The sequence below is a fragment of the Lissotriton helveticus genome, chromosome 5_1 (genome assembly GCF_964261635.1).
Source record: "Lissotriton helveticus chromosome 5_1, aLisHel1.1, whole genome shotgun sequence".
Classification (NCBI taxonomy): Eukaryota; Metazoa; Chordata; class Amphibia; order Caudata; family Salamandridae; genus Lissotriton; species Lissotriton helveticus.
The window spans coordinates 695,276,311-695,298,099 of NC_136065.1; the positions used below are offsets into that span (position 1 = coordinate 695,276,311).

Consider the following 21,789-nt stretch of genomic DNA (forward strand, 5'->3'; position numbering starts at 1 on the left):
TCTGCATAATAAGTAGTTTCCTTACCCAGGTATAGGAGGGTGATTTAGGTAAACCCCGGTGATTATGTATCCCCGATGAACCTTCAGCAGTCCACGAATAGGTTACTCCAATTTAAGTCTTACTTTTGCAGTGCGTGCTGACCAGTCCATCCACTCATTAAGGGTAATCCCAAGATATTTAAAGATTTGTATCCGTTCTAGCGGAGTCTCATTCAAAGTGGGGTTGGTTCGCATTGTGCGACAAGGATTAAAAATGATATTTTGTTTTTCCCACATTAATTTCCAAACCCCTCTGTGTGTTAAAAATGCTAAATTAATCCAATATCCTCTGAATACCCATGGAAGACTTGGATTAAAGGAGGGTGTCATCCCCAAACATTAGTGCGGGGACCTTCAGATCAGCTAGTCTAGGAGCATCATTAACGAATGTATTCAGACAGGCAACCATATAGTTAACATACAATATAAAGAGTGTTGGGATAAGGACACAACCCTGTCTGGCACCACTATTAACTGGGAATGGTTCAGTCCCTTCTCCTAGTTAGCCACATCTAACTTGTGCAAAGTTCTGATCTTGAAGTCATTCAATAGCTATACGAAGATAGGTTGGAACTCACAAGTCAGCCAATACTTGCCACAACCCTTTTCTGGGGGCCAAGTCAAAAGCAGATCTCAAGTCTACAAACACATATATAGTCTACTAACCTCAAGAACAGTATTTTCCACTATAGTAGATGCAGCCTGAACACTTGATCAACAGTGGAAATACAATTACTAAAACCTGATTGCAATGGACTTAGAATATTATTGGCCTCCATTACCTTTTCCCATCTTTCTAGGATAACTCTATTAAACAAATTTTGTGTGGTGTCAATAAGACTCATGGGTCTGTAATTGGTTGGCAACAGAGGGGAACCTTTTTTATGGATGGGAACAATTTTGTCCCCGGCTTAGGATGAAGGAGCAGGCATCCCTTCTATACTACCATTAAACAATAGTGGAAAATATGGGCCTCAAACATCCTTCTTAGCCATAATCAAGTCACCAAGTATTTTATCAATACCTGAGGCTTTGTGAGGAACAATCTTCTTAATGGCCGAGATCACTTCCTTCCTTGTCATGATGGAGTACACTTGCCTTGCAAACCCTTCCCATGAGCGTGTCAGAGGGAGAATCCGCACTGATATTTGTGAGGCATGATCTCCTGACACCAGGGAATATAGGCTTGAGAAATTCACATTCCAGACATCTGCAACAATGTTGTTTTCCTCTGTTTTTCCCAGCGACTACTAGATTCCAGAATGAGGTATGATCCCTTTATTTTTTTTTTAATGTAATGACTTTGTCTTAACAAATGTACCACCATCAGTACAACAGTGCTCATTTTCTCAGTATTCATGACGTGGTTTGTTACATCATACTTATTATTTATTCAACACAGTGTAGCAGTTTGCGCTCGTATACCACAGTATGCAATACAGGTTATATAACTAGGCCATTTCGCACTCCTAGTTCCATACGGGTACCTATAATACTTAATAGTTATCTTGTCCCTTCCTTGTCCCACACACTGTGTCTATAGTCCAATCTCATTCCACCATTGTTGTAAGTGGAGCTCATTGGCTATTCTCTGCAGCAACCCAGTTTCTCATATAATCTCTCAGAGGCTGCCATTTATCCTTAGGCCTAGATGCTGGGGGTTGTAGTTCAGCATATAAGTCGCTGTTTGTATTGTAATACATTAAACTTTTAGCCACTGTTCGATTGTTGGCTTGCGCCTAGGACCCTAGTGGATAACTAACTCTCTTTTTGCAATGAGCAATGCTATGCCAATATACCTGCGCATCCCTTTGGGGATGTCTGCTATGTAGCCTACAAGGCCATTATCGGAGACAGACATATTTGTAGGCTAGTCATTTGTTGCAGTGCTGTAAAAATTTGCTCCTAGTACCCAGCCACCAATATGATTGCTTTCTTTAGCGGAAACTAGTAAGGCCTCCCAACTCTCTGCATCCAATTCCTTCTTAGTATTACTTTCATCCTTTTTATGGGCCTCTCTTTTAGCTTGGATTACATCCATTCTGTTGCTTAATCAAAGTACTTAACGAGAGCTAGGCGTCTCTACAATAACTATTGAACCACAAGGGGGTTTCTTCTGACTCCCACATATTTAGCTTCTACATAAAAGAAGTTCTTCAGACCTCTAAACAATTGATTACGAGTCTTCCCAATCCTTGCTGTAGATGCTTCCTGGCTCATTAGGAGGTCTGGGTTAGTCAAGTCCTCTAGACTCCTCTCTACCAATTTCTAAACGGACTTATTTGATTCCTGTGAGCGGGCTATTGTGCTCCATCCAATTCTGTGCCCATTTGTTGTTAACTTGTGCGTACCATCAAAGGGTTGTAGTTTGGTGACTGTCTCCCTACTAACAGGTAGAGCCATATCAAGTACGACAGCATTATGATTGCTATCATGCTTTAATGTAATCACTATATCTATAAGATAGGACCAACGTCTAACATTAACTAGTACGTAGTCTATTAGACTAGTATTTTAGGTCCAATTAAAAGTATGCCTCCCTTCCCTATCTGATGGGGATCTCCTATTACATGCACGCAAGCACTGGTTTAGGGTCAGGGCATTTATTTGTAGGGCCGGTGGAGACCATTCCTCCATGGGGTGAATTGTCAGGTCTGGAATAGACCACAGCCTATCTTCCTACTGCACTAGGTAATTAATTCTGGTATGCAAGGGCTCGAATTGACAATAAAAGTCACCACACACTACTTTATGTGCTCACTCCAGCAGAGTTGCCATGTGGGCAGCGAGCAATTCGATTGTTGGTGATTCCTGTCTGTTACTCGCAGGTCTTAAGTAAATGTTATAGACATAAAAAAAATAACTAGCTTCATGCAAATCAGCTTTACACATCGGATGTCATTCGATGCGATCTCTGCCTCTTCCGTTATATACCCAAGCAGAGTGCTGACCCAAGTCATCAACACCCCGTAGGGTCTACCCGTCCCCCAGTTGACGCCTCCTTTGAAGCCTGTCCATTGCACCTTCGTAATTAACCAGGTTTCTTGTAGGAGGCAAAGGTCGAACTAGTCAATAAAAAGTTCCCAGTTCACACAATCTAATTTGGACCCTAAGCCAGCAACATTCCACGAAAGGACCCTCAATGGGGGACATGATTGAATAACTCCAATAATCTCCAAAGCCCTTTCATGAGTTGCCATATCTTTTAAAGTAAAAGTTACTGGTTTCAAGAAGTGTTCCTCGACTTTGGGCTCCCCATTTCCACTAGAATTGCTGGGTTTCTTTGTACTAGACTCATCCAAAGTTAATGGTGGACCAACTATAACTCCCGACCCGCAAACTAGAGATCCTGGTTTAGAGCAAGTGGCTATCATATAGGAATTGGAAGGGCAATCTAATTGAGTTTCTATAGTAGCATCTAATTGGGCATTAAAATGGGGCACCATGTGTTGGTTGATTTTAGCTCTATTTTTAACCATCTGATTGTGCCAGTGTACCTAGCTCACTCCCCCCATTTTGCAAAGCCCAACAATATAACAGCCTTTCCTTGTCCCTTTGAGAGGGGGAGTACACTTCATGGCCCACTTTTTAAAAAAGGCAGCCAACTTCCTACGTTAAAATGATTGGAGACAGGAATTGTATAAATTCCATTATGACATTGTGGGCCATTCAATGATGGATTTGCACTAGGCTGCTATTGTGACAGTGGCAAAGAGTGAAGTGTGTCTAACAAAGAGATTAGGTTTATAAAAATAACCCAAGGGTAAAAGGGCACTTTTCGACTCCTTCATGTTTTTGCTCACCATCAAATAACAACTTACGAACTGTTAGAACTGGGATTTCTGGCTGGCTGAGGCTTGCGCCAAAGCCAGGCAGAAATCACCACTCTAGTTAGGGCAATGGAGTTACACGCCAAAGATAACCCCTGCTCACCCCCTTGGTAGCTCGGCACGAGCAGACAGGTTTATCCCGGAGGCAATGTGTAAAGCATTTGCGCACGCACAAACCAGCAACAACATCCCAGGCCCCCCACAAAAGGAACTCCACACAAGGTTATATAAAAAATAGCCTTTGTACGGGGGCGTGGCTAGCAGCCGAGCAGGATGGCTGCTGACTAAAGGAGCTCTGGGGAAGCAGTAGCCTTCCACACCAATCCGGCCACTAATCCGATCAAAATCACTGCTCCAGGGACCTTCGCTGATGCTTGGGAGCGAGCGGCACCTGCAAATGTAATTCCGGTTGTAATCCGACACCGGGATCGTGCAAATTCCGAGAGCGGACTGCGGCAGCCTACAAAGCCTACTGCGGCCGGGGGCTAGATTACCAAACACGCTCAGCGCAAGGCATGACGGCAGCGACACAGTGCGGCCTGCTGTGAGCGAGCCGGAGGCACCCATGAGTGCAGCGGGACCGAACGATATAACATCGTTGTGCGGGTACAACAGGTACGGACCGCAGGCCGTGAATTCGGCCCGTGGGAGGACAATCAAGGGGTGAGGCCTATCAGCAGGGGCAAAGCGGGGACTTGATTACTAGGGAACCTCGGGCACCCAGTGCAGACGGAGACGCAGAGGCTAGCGAGGTACGAAGACATTACACCAGTGGTGAGGCCCGGCGGAACAGGCCCCCCCCTTTTTTCATGCAAATGGTGTCCGATCACGGCAGGAATGCAGGGGTGATGAATACAGACAACCCGCATGGACATATCCACGTACAGAGGGTGAATTGATGTGCACTCGAACAGGAGAATACTCTTGGTAACTGTAGGGGATAACTGAGCCAGTTCTGGGAGAATACGGAACCCCCCCCCCTTACTCGATAAGCCACTGGGGGTGATTTCAAACCTGGAAGGGGGCCCTGAGAACAGCACCGGGCCGTGTGGACAGATAACATCGGCAGCAAGCAGTGATCTACATCGGAGTGCCCCGATAGCCTCTGGGAGAAAATGGCGGGCAGGGGCCCACGGACTCAGGCCACACACTCTAAACTTGACCAATTCGCATATGGGAAAGACTTTCCACCACTCCCAGAATGCAAGGATCCTTCAGATAAGGCCCCCGGGGACGAAGGCTCCAAGAAAGTAACATTGGAAGACATAATGGCAGCCCTTACTAATGTCCAGGCCACAGTGGGCTCAATCTCAACTGATGTATCTCTATTAAGAGCGGACTTTAAAAAAATGACAGCCAGGGTCACAGAGGTCGAACAAGTAACTAAAACTCTAGTAACTGATACAGCATTCCTGCAGAGGACAGTATCCCGGCTTCAATCAATCAATCAGGGATTTGTAAAGCGCTCTACTTACCCGTTAGGGTCTCAAGGCACTGGGGGGGGGGGGGTGGGGAGCTGCAGTTAGTGGTCGAAGAGCCAGGTCTTGAGCAGTCTTCTGAAGGCCAGGAGGTCTGCGGTCTGTCGTAGGAAGAGAGGGAGGGAGTTCCATGTCTTGGCGGCGCGGTGGGAGAAGGACCTGCCCCCGGAGGTGGTTCTGTGGATGCGCGGGATGGTGGCCAGGGACAGGTCGGCGGAGCGGAGTTTCCTGTTGGGTGTGTAGAAGGAGAGTCTGTCGTTGAGGTAGGCTGGGCCGGTGTTGTGGAGTGCCTTGTGTGCGTGGATCATGAGTTTGAATGTGATTCTTTTGTCGACGGGGAGCCAGTGCAGGTCTCTCAGGTGGGGGCTGAGGTGGTCTCGGCGCGGGACATCTAGGATCAGGCGTGCGGAGGTGTTCTGGATTCTTTGGAGTCTGTTGATGAGTTTGGACGGGGCTCCGGCGTAGAGGGCGTTTCCGTAGTCGAGTCGGCTGCTGACGAGGGCGTGGGTGACGGTTTTCCGTGTGTCCGTCGGGATCCACCTGTAGATCTTGCGGAGCATGCGAAGGGTATGGAAGCAGGAGGAGGAGACTGCGTTGACTTGGTTGGACATGCTGAGCTTGGAATCGAGGATGACCCCTAGGTTGCGTGCGGGGTTTGTAGGTGCTGGGGGGGTTCCCAGTGATGTTGGCCACCAGGAGTCGTCCCATGCTGAGGGGTTGGGCCCAAGGATGAGGATCTCCGTCTTGTCCGCGTTCAGTTTCAGCCTGCTTGTCTTCATCCAATCAGCGGCGGCTTTCATACCCTGGTGCAAGTTGGATTTGGCGATGAGGGGGTCCTTGGTGAGGGAGAGGATCAGCTGGGTGTCATCGGCGTAGGAGATTATGTTGAGGTTGTGTAGTCTGGCGATGCGGGCGAGGGAAGCCATGTAGACGTTGAACAGCGTCGGGCTGAGTGAGGATCCCTGCGGGACGCCGCAGATGGTTTTGGTGGTTACGGAATGGAACGGGGGAGGCGGACTCTCTGGGTTCTGTCGGTGAGGAAGGAGGTGGTCCAGCCCAGGGCCCGGTCTCGGATCCCTGCGTCGTAGAGGCGTGTACGTAGTTTGTGGTGGCAGACAGTGTCGAAGGTGGCGGAGAGGTCCAGGAGGATGAGGGCTGCTATCTCGCCATTATTGAGTAGGATTCCGATGTCGTCTGAGGCGGCGATGAGGGCGGTCTCGGTGCTGTGGTTGCTGCGGAAGCCTGACTGGGAGGGGTCCAGGATGCTGTTGTCTTCTAGGTAGCGGGTGAGCTGGGTGTAGACGATCTTTTCGATGACTTTCGCTGGGATTGGAAGCAGGGAGATTGGCCGGAAGTTCTTGAGGTCGCTCGGGTCCGCCTTGGGTTTCTTTAGTAGGGCGTTGATCACAGCGTGTTTCCAGCTCTCGGGGAAGGTGGCGGTTCTGAAGGAGAGGTTGATGATGTTGCATAGGTGGGGTGCGATGAGGTTGTCAGCTTTGTTGGTGATGTGGTGAGGTAGAGGGTCGGACGGGGAGCCTGAGTGGATGGTGTTCATGGTATTGATTAGGTCTTCGGTGCTCACGTTGGTCCATGTTGTCAGAGGGTCGTGGTGGGTGGGGTTCGGGGTGTTCGACGCGGCGAGGTCCGTGGGGTGCCGCTGGGGGTTGAAGCTGTTGTGGATGTAGGTGATCTTGCGGTGGAAGAAGTCAGCGAGGGTGTCGCACAGGGTTTGCGACGGCGGGATGTCGTTGGTGCAGGAGCTGGGGTTGGAGAGTTCTTTCACGATGTTGAAGAGCTCTTTGCTGTTGTGGGCGTTGTTGTCAAGGCTTGAGACTGAGAATAAAACAATGGCGGCGAAGCTGGACGATCAGGAAGGACGCTCACGCAGGAACAACGTACGCATTCTCGGGCTTCCCGAAAGTGAAGGGAGCCCGGCGATGGACCTCTATGTGGATGAACTTATAAAGACCCGGTTACAACCAAAGGGACTATCAACCTTTTTCTCAGTCGAGAGAGCTCACAGAGTACCGGGGGGAAGGCCCAAGCCTGGGGCACCCCCTAGACCTGTACTCGCCTGCCTGTTCAACTTCCGCGACAGAGACGCAATACTACAAACCGCCAGAGTGTCCCCACCGATTCGAATACAGAACTCAACGGTGTCTTTTTTTCCAGACTACACAACGGCGGTCTCATGGCGCCGACGCAGTTTTCTGGAGGTCAAAAGAGAACTGTGAGCCAAAGATCTACCATACTCCATGCTGTTCCCGGCAAAACTTAGAGTGGTGGCGGATGGCAAGATATGGTTGTTTGAGACACCAGAGGAGGCACATAACTGGCTCGAGGGCTGGCGACAAGTAGGTGGGTCAAGACGCGGGAACAGAGGCCAATGCCGTCGGGGTGAGGCTGGAGACGCGGAGGATCAATGGCGGACCGACGAGGAACACTCACAAAAAAATGAAACTGAAGATCTCGTTGAGAAGGAACTTGAAAGCTGGAAGATGACCGACATGTAGGAACACGTACCTGGACAATAATGCAGTCGCGCCTGCTTTGAAAACTAGGCTGAGGCAGTCCTTGGGGGGAAAGGAAGGGCTGTGCTTCTCCTTGGACTTCTTACCCCTTCACGCAAGTACCTTATCGGGGTTGGGATCGAGCGCTCTGCTAAGTTGGGGAGGCGGGCAGTTCTGAGTCCGTCGAGCAGGGAGGCAGGGAGGGGGGATGGAGGGGTGGGGAATTTATACATGTTTTTTGTTTAATGTATACACAATGAACAGATGTGGATATCAGTGGAGAAGTGTGGCTCAATGGTTAGAGCGGCAGACCCTGATGCAGAGGTCTAGCCCGGGACCAGGGTTCAATTCCCCGCCTCGGCGGGTCTTGGGCTCAAAATTCCACGGACCTGATAATTCTCGCCTCGGTGCCTATTCCAATCATGGAGTCCCACTCTGCAACTCTGGGCAATAGCTTGCTTAATCTCCACAACGGCCCCCACAACGCTAAGGATTCCTGGCCTCCACCTTGGGGGTGCCCAGGAGTGGACACCTCACAGGGAAAGCCAGGATGGGTTCCACAGCGGTATTCGTACAAGCGCCTTGAGACCCTTGCGGGTGAGTAGTGCGCTATACAAGTATCAATTTACATTGTTGCGCGATGTCACTACTCACAGAAACACACACATTAGCCCTATTATAGGACAAGTCACTTACAGTTCTAGATCCTTTGAATATGCCAATGGGGACGACACACTAGCTAGCTCGCAGGGGGGGCTCCGATGCCGTGACCCCATCCCTGTCCATACTCACGTGGAATGTACGCAGGCTGGGCGATAAAATTAAATGAGGCCTGGTTTTGCAGTGCATAAAAAAGGGGAGGCGAAGCAGTGGTACTACTTCAAGAGACACACCTCACCGGCACATCTACTAAGGCTATGGATAGATGGGGTTATAGAATGATGGCACACTCCGAATTTACCTCAGGCTCTAGAGGGGTCGGTATATTGGTAAAGAAGCAGTTCCCTTTAATCGTCAGCACCGTTAAATCTGAAGATGCAGGTAGATTTGCAGCCATACATGCGCAGTAGGAAGGGAGACCTATAAATATTGTTTCTGTTTACATACCCCCCGCATTACAGGCGATGGCCCTCCCGGATCATGGTGCATTTTTATTGGAGTTGCCGGCGGGTGAGCTGATCGTTGGGGAGGGGGGACTTTAATTCGGTGGTTGATGACTCAATAGATAGATTCCCTCTAAGAGCAAATATATCAGGGACGTCCCGTTTGGGGAGCTTCATGGCAGCTATGGGATTAGTGGACATTTGGAGGATGTATCACCCCTTGGATCGCGAATTTACCCATCACTCCAGTGTTCATAACAGCCTCACCAGAATTGATTATTTCATGGGATCGATGGGCAGCCTTTCTAATATTAACAGTGTAGAAATCAAACCACGGGGCATATCTGACCACTGCCAACTGCTGATTAGCTACATACATCACCCACAGAAAAGGCGTCGGACTTATCCAATACGCACTGGGTATCTTCACAATCCCAAGATTAGGAGGGAATTAAAAAGGGTGACAAAGCTTTACTTCCAGGATAACGTTGGTTCCGTAACCTCTTCTGTCACTTTATGGGAGGCATATAAGACAGTTCTCAGAGGGCAGGCAATAGCCTCCATTGTAATTCATAAACAGTTGGAACTACAAGCTTTAGAATCTGAGGTGGTTATTGCAGAGGCCCAACACGCTAATGACCCAACCCCCGATGCGGCACGTAATCTGCAGACTGCGCAGCGCCGACACAAGGCATACCTGACGGAAGTGGCCAGACAGCAACTTACAAGCACACAACATAAAATTTATGATGCTGGGGACAAGGCAGGTAAACTATTGGCGTGGCTGGACAAAAGGGAGAAGAGGGACAGGTTGATAGCGCAGCTTGCAGTGGAGGGAGGACAACTCACTACGGAACCACACATAATAGTGAACATGTTAGCACGACACTTCCTAAAAATATATTCCTCAGACTCGACAATCTCGGAAGAGGAAGCATTAACATATATAAAAGACCTTAAAATGCCAAAATTGACCCCTGAGGAAGCTCAATTATTAGAAGGTGACCTCACGACAGAGGAGGTAACAATAGCTATTAAGGCATTACAATCGGGCAAGGCAATGGGACCTAATGGCATACCGGTCGAATTCTACAAAAAAATGACTGACTCACTCGCACCCCACCTGCTAAATATGTTTGCTAAAAGTTTGGAGATAGGAGAACTCCCACCGGACCAACGCACGGCCACCATAGTAGCTATCTTAAAGCCTGGGAAACCGGCGGATCAATGTACATCATATCGGCCTATTTCTCTCATGAATGCTGAGGCCAAAATCCTCGCCAAATTATTAGGGCTAAGACTCACGCCCCACCTATCTAAGCTAGTGCATAGGGACTAATCAGGCTTTATGCCCGGCAGAAGCACAGCGCTAAATTGAAGGAGACTACACGGGGTGATGGCACGTGCAGTATATCTGCTGGAACCTGCGGTGATACTCTCACTGGACGCACATATGGCATTCGACATGGTCCGTTGGCCTTTTCTCTTTGCGGTGCTGCGCCATTTAGGATTCGGACCGAAGTTCTGTGCTTGGGTCCGACTGCTGTACACGAAGCCCATGGCACACGTCACAGCTACTGGCCATATATCGGCAGATTTTCCCTTGGTTAAGGGCACGCGTCAGGGCTGCCCGCTATCGCCACTATTGTTTGCCATGGTATTAGAGCCCCTGGCGGAGTGGATAAGATGGGAGCCGACTATTAATGGCCTAAAATGGACAGATGATTGGGAGGATAAGATCTCCCTATACGCAGATGATATCCTGCTATATTTCACTTCCCCTAGGCCTTCTATAATCACACTTTTGGACGTCTGCACGGCCTATGGGCGGGCATCAGGGTATTCTATCAACTGGTCTAAATCCACCATGTACGTAATCCACGGTCCGCCACCGCGCCTACCAGATGGCTGTCCGCTACAGACTGTAGAAAACACATTTAAATATTTAGGGGTTTACATCACAGCTAGCTCGGACGAATTCTACAAGCGGAATTTGCAGCCACCACTCGACCGTCTCAAGCGAGACATACGACACTGGGAGTCGCTGCCACTGACCCTGCTGGGAAGGGCAGCGCTTTTTAAAATGATGGCTCTGCCTCGCTTTCTTTATATCTTGGAAAATACACCATATCCCGTTTAGGCCTCCTATTTCAAAACAATTGCGGCGCAGGTCTCGGTTCTCTTATGGGGCCATAAGCCTGCCCGTATAGCACAGGCCAAGCTGGTACGATGGTGGCATAGCGCTTCCAGACATATACCTTTATTACTGGGCAGCACAATTAAAATTCATTAATCAATGGATACATCTTCCACAATCGGAATTGGTGCTAAAGGCGGACAGAGAGCAGTTGGGAGTGTCTGGTATGCTAGCTCCTCTTTACGATAAAAAATTATCTTTAACAAAGTTTGGGCCACTGCGACACACGCTTACACTATGGCATGCAGCGCAGGCAAAGTTGGGGTGGCAGGGGGTGTTAACGCAGCATACTCCACTATGGGACGCAAAACGGCTGGGAAAACCTAGACACACAAGGGTTTCGATTGTTGGGATGCTATAGGGATATCGACGATTGGGGATATGTGGGAGAAAGGAGAAGTACTTTCCTTTGATACGCTACGACAGCAATACGACTTAGCCCCCACTGAACAGTTTAAATATGTACAGATACGACATGCATTAGTGACAGCGTTACCACCTGGCACGGATGTCCCGGAAGCATCTCCTCTAGAGGACAGGCTATTGACTGACTACATGCCAAAGAGGGCAACCTCCCTAATTTACCGTAAATTGGTGAATAACTTACCTGATCCAACGGTAAGCCTACGGGAAAAATGGTCTCATGACTGTGGGGAGCTTGATGAATTGGAATGGCAGGAGGCACTGGCATGCCCGAAGGAAGTGGGCATTCCCTCACGTCTCCGTTTGGTACAATTACGCATATTACACCGCTCCTACTACACTAGAAGCACTCTAAACAAGGTAGGAAGGATAGATCATCCCTACTGCCTGATGGGATGTGGTGAGGAGGGGACCTTTTATCACACCATATGGGACTGCCCCAGAATAGCTGAATATTGGACACAGGTATTAAGGACTATGTCTCAATCAGAGGGAGTCTCGCTGCTGCCGGAACCCAGGCGCTGTCTTCTAAATATATGGGAACCCAACGATCTTACACGTTCAGGACAGAAATGGGCGACACTGGGTATGATGGTGGCTAAAAGAAATATAGCAGTAAGCAAAAGGAGGTTTTGGGTCCTATCCCTGACCAGCCTGGACCTCGATACTTGTGAAAACAGAACACAGTGGCTAGTCCGGTTCGCTTTATGCAAAATTTAAAACCCACCCCAGCCAATCTATGCTACGTGGGCCACAATTATTTCAAAATTCTTTATTTTCCTTTTTTGGTATTAATTTCTCAAATGACATGAAAGACACAATTATCAAGCAGTTGGGACAACAGAGCAGACACAAGTGTGCACAATATATACAAGTGAACAATTGATTCCAGTGGCAGACTCTGCCACTGGAATCAATTGTTCACTTGTATATATTGTGCACACTTGTGTCTGCTCTGTTGACCCAACTGCTTGATAATTGTGTCTTTCATGTCATTTGAGAAATCAATGAAATTAATACCAAAAAAGGAAAATAAATAATTTCGAAATAATTGTGGCCCACGTAGCATAGATTGGCTGGGGTGGGTTTTAAATTTTGCATAAAGCGAACCGGACTAGCCACTGTGTTCTGTTTTTAAAAGAAATATAGCACAGAGATGGGGTGGGGCAGAGAAACCTACCTTAGCAGCATGGAGGGGGGATATGGATGCGGCCATGTTAACGGAAAGGGCGGTGTTTAGCAGCAGGGGTTGCCCCAAAAAATGGAAGACAATTTGAGGGGCATGGAATGCATACAGAGGCACTATCTGCGACCCACCATCAGATAATGAGGATGATAGTTCAGATTCGGACTAGGTCCATGAACTCACGACGAGCTGTGAAATGTCTGAACTCAACTGTTGGAATAATGTATATTGGTGACTTTATTATACTTGAAACTGTTTCTGGTGAGAAGATATTGTGCAAAACTGACTGTATAAGATCTGAAAAATTACGCTGTATTATTCAAGGAACACAAATAAAAATATTTTCAAAATGAAAAAAAAAATAGCCTTTGTTTTATCAAAACACATCAGAATCATAATCACAGGATGTACATTGTGCCAACTGGCACGGGCAATATTTACAAGGGATTATGTACACCTGACAAGGCCACTTGGACCACTGTCAGGATCATCACAAAGTGAACTTGGTAAAGGTGAACTAAAACGTACAAGTAAAAATAGGTCATAGAGCGTACAGTCAGTAAACACTGATAATCACTGCACTTGCAACAGTCTGTGCCATGAAATCCGTCATACACAGTATCCCACCAGTCTAACTACATTAGACCCTCACCACCTAAGTAAAACATTACACTAGGGGCGTAATTCACACAGGGAAGTACAATCTTCCTAACATAACCGAAACAGGTAATCAACCTCCTATGCATAAATCATATCTAGAGGCATCAAACACAGGGTGCGCAAAACATGCTACACACAGGACATTTCCTAACACCCAAAGCATTAGCACATGATTCACATCAAGGTCCGGGTTGCACCACTGCGTCAAAACCTAAAAGTGGCAGCTGCCCACTACTTGCTCGGTGGCTGAGGACAAGAAAAGGGCCTAAACACTGCAGCTGGCACTAAGTGCTGCGCAGCTGTGGAAGGCCAAGGTAGGGGCGAAGGAGTGCGACTTACTCCTGAGTCCAAAGACATGTCCCTAGAAAGAAAAACCTAAACGGTGCAGCTGCCCACTACTTGCTGGGCAGCTGGGAACTCAAAACTGCGACAGGGGCTCTCACTAGCCCCTCAGGACAAGTTGCGCCAACTTTAGAGCCCTCTAGGCTCTAAAACAATACATGTGCCCTCTGGAGCACTTTGGCTCCTCAAATACAAAGACTGTGCAAAAGGTTGGAGCCCCGGGGCTCAGCACAGCCTTCTCTGGCCCCTCACGGGCTTTTCCAACAACTTCGTGTGTGGAGCCATCGTGGCTCCGGGCCAACTCTCCTTCTGGGGCTCCCCCAATCAGAGCGTGGCGGCGGGCGGGACTTCCCTTCCAAACCGGAAGTCCCGCCCAGTGTCAGGCACTACGGTGCCTGACTTCCTGTTTTCGGCGCGAGGGCCACAGCGGTGATTTTCGGGCATAAAGGAGGGGTGGGCACCCGTAATTAACCCCACACCACCTCGTACATAATGCAGGGTAGGCACCTGCTATAAACATGAGCAGGACAGTTCCAAAACAAAGCGCTTCCCAGGCGCTAAGGGAGCAGCAAGATCCTGGAGACTTTAAGGACAAAGCAAAAAGGGTCCCAAGGTCCTGGAGCATTTAAGGATGGAGCCAACAGTAAAGTCCCTCAGGTATCCAGGGTCTGGGCAGGGCAGAAGGGTCCAAAAGAAATCCTCCAGCATCCAGGGGCTGGGCAGGGCCCAGGGAGGCAAGCCTTCCCCTGGGCCCCAGCAGCAGCACGCCCCTGGTAGATTCAAGTCAGGAAACAAGAACATTTTACATGAGGTCACGGCCTCTTTTTATACACACATTTCCTTTGTCTCCAAAGGTGCAGGCAAGGGGCGAACCAGATACAACTGGTTCTGGAGCACTTTGTTTTACTCAGCCCCTCTCCCTATTCACAGGACAGGCTAGGGACATCAGACGCACCACAAGGGGCGGAGCCAGGTTTGCGGAGGGAAGGCCCAGCCCTATTTAGGTCCCAGGTGCACTCCTCCCTCCCATCAACATGCAGATCTTTCCATTCACCACCGGGGCAGACCCATCCTGACTCCTGGAGCCAGGCACACCAGCCAGCTCCAGCCAATCACAAGCCAGACAGTCAATTCACATTAACTGCACAGACATGGCAACTTCTAGAAGTGGCACTTCCACACTAGACACATTAAATCTACACACATCATCGCGTAGCATTCAATCTCACGAGTCTGCACATACCAAACTCGACCCTGCACTCCCCACACATCAGGAACTACCATGGACACACATATCCCCCATGCATTCCTATGGGAGGGTAGGTCAATCTCACACACGCACTCAGAGCGCACGCACTTTACACTGGGACACAGTGTCAAAGTGCGCAAAGACCAGAAATCACTATACTTGGGTAACATTAAATAGCAAAAAGTTCAGGGGTGAACCTGCCAGAAGGGTCAAGTCCAACACGAACCATATGCAGATGTTTGAAATTAATAATTACGCAGTCCCCTGGACAATTCAGCCGCCCAACTCGGGGCAGTACACCTAGATGACGAGCAGATATTGCTAGACGTAACCCCTGCACCTTCTGAGCTGACTAAACCCATGGCCTGCTGTGCTTTAGAGTGTATTTTTGAGAAGTCTTTGAGCATTTACACAATCGATGCACGTTGCACCAGTATTGGTGTATGTTCCGTGCACAAGATACCCTTGACTGTCCACTAACTGCTCCACTAATTGAGCCATCCAGCTTGATTTGTCTATCAAAGCCCCTTCCAGCAGATGTCCCGGGGAGCTACGCGACCACACTGGTATTGGTTAAAGTTTCGGCTTGGGCACCTGATGTTTATTCCCTACCATCCTCTTAGGATTTTTTTAGATCCTTGTTGGCACTCAGCAGGGCATGCATCAGGGGAGATTGCCCCATTAGGTACGCTAGACAATTGGTCGAAGGCCCCATTGGTCAAGCTAGTGACGGCCACTAGGTTACCAATGGCAACCACTGATGCACAGTTGTAGACATTGCCTAATAAGAAGCTCTACACCACATACACGCATCCTTAGGACTGACGCTGAAGAACAAAAGTTCACAAATTTATAATAAGGGAAAGAATGGGGTAGGGAGTAGGGATTTGAGTATCAAAGGGCAGGAATGTGTAAGCCATTTTCCTTTTCTCCCGAATGCCAACAGTCTGACCAGCTCTGTGATACTCAATAACGGCAGAAAGCATGTAGAACGTGCAGAGAATTGTGTGATTTATGTGGTAATTGATGAGCACTTCTTTCTACAAGGCTCTCGTGGCTTGCCTTGCCTCTGCCTGCCTTCTTCACTAAATAATCTAAATTTCAGGAGTTGTTTCAAGTATTGAAAGCATTTCTGATTTTCACCTTCCTGGACACATAAATAAACCAACACAGGAGGTCTCTAAGCAACCTCTTTAGAGTACAAAGAAGTACTGCTCACAATGTCTCAATCAGCTGTTCGGCCAGGGTGTGGTTGAAGTACCTGCCCACTTAGTCGTTCTTACCATGGAACTCCCTAGGAGACTGCCAGGTTTAGCCATTTGAGCTCTTTGATTCTTGGCCGTCGATGGCTCTTTAAACATTAAACTGGCTAGAAGAGACAACGGGGAGAGGAAAGACTGTACAGTTTTCTATACTTAGATACTCAGCAGTGATTGGATGAGACCGAGAGTCTCATCTGCCAAGAGGAGGAAGGCCAACTGTGGCAGGAAGTAATTCACGCAGACTATACCACGCCTTACAAAGAAGTAAAAAAAGCTAGCAGAGGAGGAGCTACGACAGCAAATAAGATGGCCGCTTAGTCTCCCGGCTCCGCCGACCTCCGTCTTTCGCTCGCAGATCCTGTCATCTATCCTGATTTACCGCCACATATCCGTGTCTATGAACTGATCTGCAGTCCGATGGAGCAATCCTGGGACTTTTCCGACATTGTGGAGTGGAGTAATGTCGAGGTTTGACTTGAGGCCTAACCCAGTCTGGAAGCCGGGGTCTTGAGTGCTGGTCCTGCCGGGTCCCACTTAAACAACAGCAGACTGGTGAGGGCGGCAGGGTCCGGTCCGTGGAACTTTCAACATCTTTTGGAGTGCTTTGCTGCCGATCTGCTGCCTGGTCTCGTATCGAAGGTGAGGAGACGTGTGACACCCGAGGCGGTGTGGCGGAGGTCCCTGACCCGGAGGCCTAGTGTTCGCCTCGCCGGTGCCTTTGGCTTGGGGACTTGACGCACAAGAACGCATGTTGACGATCTGTCCCTCACGGTTCATCCCTGCTCCGCCTAATCTTCCCCCGGGGAGAGCGGGCTCTCCGAGGGGATAACTATGCCTGATGTTGTGCGAGACCTGGCGGAGCGGGCTGAGTGCGGCCCGTCATTGCGGTCTGTGCTGGCAGCCCTCGAGGCACTTCAGGTGAATATGGAGGCCCGGGTCTGTAAACTGATGTCGGCAGAAGACGGAATTAGGCAATCGGGACCGGACCCTGATTTATCGCACGGGACTCGACGGCCAGCTCTACTCCCGATAGACACCCCAGCGGTGCATTCAGACCCTGTGCATGGAGATGTGCCTGCCCCTACAGAAGTGGAACTGATCGAACATGCTGCGATCTGTGTATCGACTGTATGGTTGGAATTCTTGGTTTCACTACCAGTGGAACATTTAACTGTTGTTCCCATTCTGGTAACTTTTGGTCGAGACTGTGAACTGCGTTGGATTGTGTTGCACCCCCTTCCCAGCTGGTTCATCAAGATGGCGGAGGAAACAGTGTCGGGCCTTGGAGTCGGGGAAGGCTATCGTCGGAACCGGCCATGTACTTTGGGGTTTGCCATCCTTTCTCCATCTAGCAGACTATATTTCGGCAACTTGTATGTATATTTTGACAATTTGTTGATGGAGTTCTACTTACCAGAGGGAGTCAACAAGTTTGATCGACGGGGTCAAGGCTGAGACTGTTGGTTTTGGTTTACCATTGTGGTTTAATCGGTAACGGGATTTGTTTTATTAGGTTAACGGAGACCGGGCGGGGTTTATAGTTTCCTCCAGTGTAATCTTCTATTGTGTTTTGCTCGATTGCGTCTGCTTTGTGGGGGTTTCTTTGTTAAGGCGGGGGAGGGGGGAGACCGGGAATGTGTACGACAATGCCCTCCTCCATTTCTACTTTTAGTGTCGGGGTTTAGATACTCTTTTATATCTCTTCGCTCTCTCTATATTTCGGGTTTCAGTGATTTGGGGCGACAGGCACGCTGCTAGGGGGGGTAGGCCGTAGTCATCTGCAGGGGTGCAGGGTGGGGGGGGGTTGGGGGAGGGGATTTTTTGTTTTGCCTTTTTTTGTTTCTATGGCCCTTTTTTTTCTCTCTTTCGTTTCCTTTCTTTTGCCTTTTCTTTTGTTTCTTCATTTTTCGGGTCAGCATAGTGGGTCCACTGTTGTGTCTATTATCGAACCTTCTTTACCTGTGCCTATACTTCCTACAGTATTATCAGTATCAATGGGCGGTCGCTTAACTGGTGCGAACTGTGACTGTATGCTTGTTTATCCTGAATCATATGCTTTAGCGCCATTGTTCTAACTGCGGTCGTTCTAACTGTGGATGTCTTGCTATTTTGCCCGCCCTTTGTGTGACTCTGTGTTATTGTATGGCACCTGATCCTTTCATTTTTACATTATAAAATGGAGCCTTTTGAATCCTGTAATTTAGTTGGTACGCTCAATAACGAGTTTTAACCGAATCTATGGTACCTCCGATTCACGGGCTGCCGAGTCGTGTCATAACTGACTTGCTGTGATGAAAACTGATTAGCGGCCGGCCCTGGTGGTTGTAGGCCCATACTTGTAATCGTTTGAAGTAACAATAAAGGTTTTCCAAAAATCAAAAAAAAGGCTAGCAACCCAACATATGTATAAGAGTAAGAGGGACACAGAACTAAGCAGCTATCACAGATCTGCTGGGTTGACTCTGTTCGTTCATAGGGAATATGCACCCATTAAGGTAAGCTCATTACAGATTTGCTACAGGAATGTAATTATTACTGCATTGTAAGCAGTGGGGATTTCTCTCCAGAGCTAACAACCCCCATTAACTATGGTGTTCTGTTTAAATCCAAGAAAATAGTATTATTTGCATGGTGTGGATATTAGAATGATGTACTGCTTCAAGCCCACCCCTACAGGGCTGGTGCACCTACATAGGCACATTCAGTACGCACCAAAGGAGAGGTTGGAAAGGGATCGGATCCCTAGATAAGCCTGGAAAATCTAGCCTCTAAGCGTCTGATAGGTCCAAAAAAATAAACAGCACTAAATACAGAAAGGTTAACACTGAAGCGTCTATATTGGAGCTAATTTAACTTTATAGAATACTCTTCCCTTTAAAGTTGCCAGGAAGAAGATTATATTTGAGGAGACTTTAAAAACGCCTTTTAGTTTCTCTGATAAGTGTTTTTAAGTCATTCCATGGGCCCTATTCCCTGGGTTTACTTTTAGCAACTTCTGCAATTATAATGATCTTTCTTGATGGCATATCACAAGACAAACGATTTTCTTTCTACAGTCCAACAAAATCAGAGTAGTCCTTGTTTATTGAAACCAACCCATGCTAATCCCATCCCTCTACCTCTACTCCCAGAGATTTTCAAATGTTGACAGTGTTGAAAATTATCTGTATGCATTTTGCTGCTGTGTTTCTGTGGGTGTCATTAGAGGTGGGGGTGTATTTTCTGAGTATGAAAATAGGAACCCTGCCCCCCATCATGGAGTCTCCTTTTCAGAAGCAATTCCCAGCTCTGAAGGTTTGTTTCTGGAAGCCGGAATGGTATGATGTGGTGTTTCAGTTGGCATTCACAGTTATACTGAAGGGTTTCCTGCTATGTTGGCTGACACAATTTCAGTAACAATTCCACACCTATTCAAGCAGAAACTTCAAATATGGTGGCCTGGCCTTGGACAGCAAAGAGGGTTGGTGGTTTGAACACTAAACAATCATATAGTTATTTCCACACTACACGGATGTTTGCCGGTTAGGATATCTTTTAACTTTATAAAATAAGTAATGTTGCTTCAGCCCAGAGGTTGCACTTCCATTCAAAATCGGTCTGCAACCATTAGCTCTTTTACACATTAGGCCAGCAGCCATTAGCTCTTTCAAAACAATCAAACATGCAAAATGCTTTCCTCTATAACAGAATACTTTCTAACGCCTTTTCCATCTTACTTTAGGTCATCGGGCTATTTATGTTACCATGTGCTACAGTGACCCGATATCTGCAGCTGCATGTGACCAACAAGCATAGTGTAGTTTTAGAAGTGACTCTTTTTTTTCTTAGTATTATATAGTAATGCATTCAAGCCTCCTGGAACATGGTTACATGAAAAAGGCCTAAATTATAAGGTATGCCACAAAAAATATGCAGGTGAAAATCACTTATACCATATTTATGTTGCCTATATCGTTTTTTGGTATGCATAAATGTCAGGATAGCAAGGTGGTGTAGTAAATCGTTATCCTTCTTCCTCCCTCAAGTACTACATGAAAAAATACACATATTTAAAGAGATATACTGCACCTTGCTGCCAGTTCAGGAAATTCCTTTGTGATTTGCTGTACAAGATAAACAATGAACCATTCATCTTCAACATTATCACCAAAATTGGTCATGCCACCTATGTGTCCAGGGATGTCGCCTTCAAATGGGAAACAAGAAAAAAAACTGTCAGGTTTAAGGAACTCTATGTAAATTCACCCCAACATATTGTGAACAGGCTGTGCATGCAATATAATATTATTACATGTTCAGTAAATTCTCGGCTGTCACTACCTACCAGGGAGATTGACAATCATACCATAACTACACGGTAGAGGTCACCAAGCACAGCAGATTGAGTTTTAAAAACAGTTGTGTTATAATCTTCCCTTCCTTATAATGGTTTGCTCTGTTCCCCCGTCCCCACCCCTCTCCTTGGTTTCTTCCTACTGGAGTTGACAATGGAATGTTGGTATCTTTGCAGTTTTGGAGAGTGGATGGTCAATAAAGCTGAACTTCTACCTACTCTGATTCCTGTCTTCATACTTTCAACACTGGCAATGAGTCTGTACAGTGAAGCATTTTAAATTCTTCCTGTGGGGGCTTAATTTCACCATTCGTACAGACCATAAAGCCTCTTACCTCCATTTTCACTGTGAAGGGTATGGAAAATTGTACACCTCGCATTGGGTAATGGAGCCTGGGATTTGAGAATTTCAACTACAAAGTTGAGTATGTCCCTGGTTAAGACAATAGGATTGTTGATTTCTTGTCAAGGACACCTTTGGAAATGGAGCAACCCGAAGAAATGCTGGACAGTCCTATTTTGGTTATAGAAGACCCTGCCATTACAGAAGAGGAGTGGATGAAAAGCATGGAAGAGGACGAGGTTTTAGGAAGGCTTAAAAGTGTATTGAGAGAAGGGAGGCCAAACAATGCAGTGATCTGGAAGTGCATTACTTTAGTGCATTTTTCTCAGTAGCATGTTACACACACACACGTCCTTTGGACATGTGTGTGCGCAACACCCGTGTAAATTTGCATTTCAGGGATGCTACAGGGTGTCCTTTGGACACCCCTGGCACCCTTGAAATCGCATCCTTATTTGCGATTAGCAATTTGCTAATCGCAAATAAGGATGATGTAGGAATCGCAATATTTTGTGCCATTCCTACATGAATCCCGTTTTGCAAGTCCTTAATAGCGATTCCTTATGAATCGCTATTAAAGACTCACAAAACGGGTCTTTGATTAATCTAGCTATTAGTCCCTACTTCAGCTCAGCAGGAACCATAAGCACTATTGCATCTTTAGAGAGACAAAGAAAGGCTGAGTCAGGAGGACGAACAGTGTTCATGGTTCAACAGCAGCTCTATGTCAGGTGAGATTTGTTTCAAAATGTCCCAGTTAAGTTCATCTTTGCTTGTCTAATCGAGTTGTTCCTTCGGTAACCCCCTAAGCAGAAGATATTGCTCAGTGCAGCT

At 47.5% G+C, this 21,789-nt stretch overlaps 1 protein-coding gene across 1 annotated transcript in view; it reads right to left on the minus strand.

The window, feature by feature from the left end:
• ECD (ecdysoneless cell cycle regulator) overlaps window positions 1–21,789 on the minus strand; it is a 285,220-nt gene that overhangs the window by 243,715 nt on the left and 19,716 nt on the right. The window contains exon 3 of the mRNA XM_078643094.1: window positions 20,348–20,465. Coding sequence (XP_078499220.1) covers window positions 20,348–20,465 — 118 coding nt within the window. The remainder of the gene's footprint in view (window positions 1–20,347; window positions 20,466–21,789) is intronic.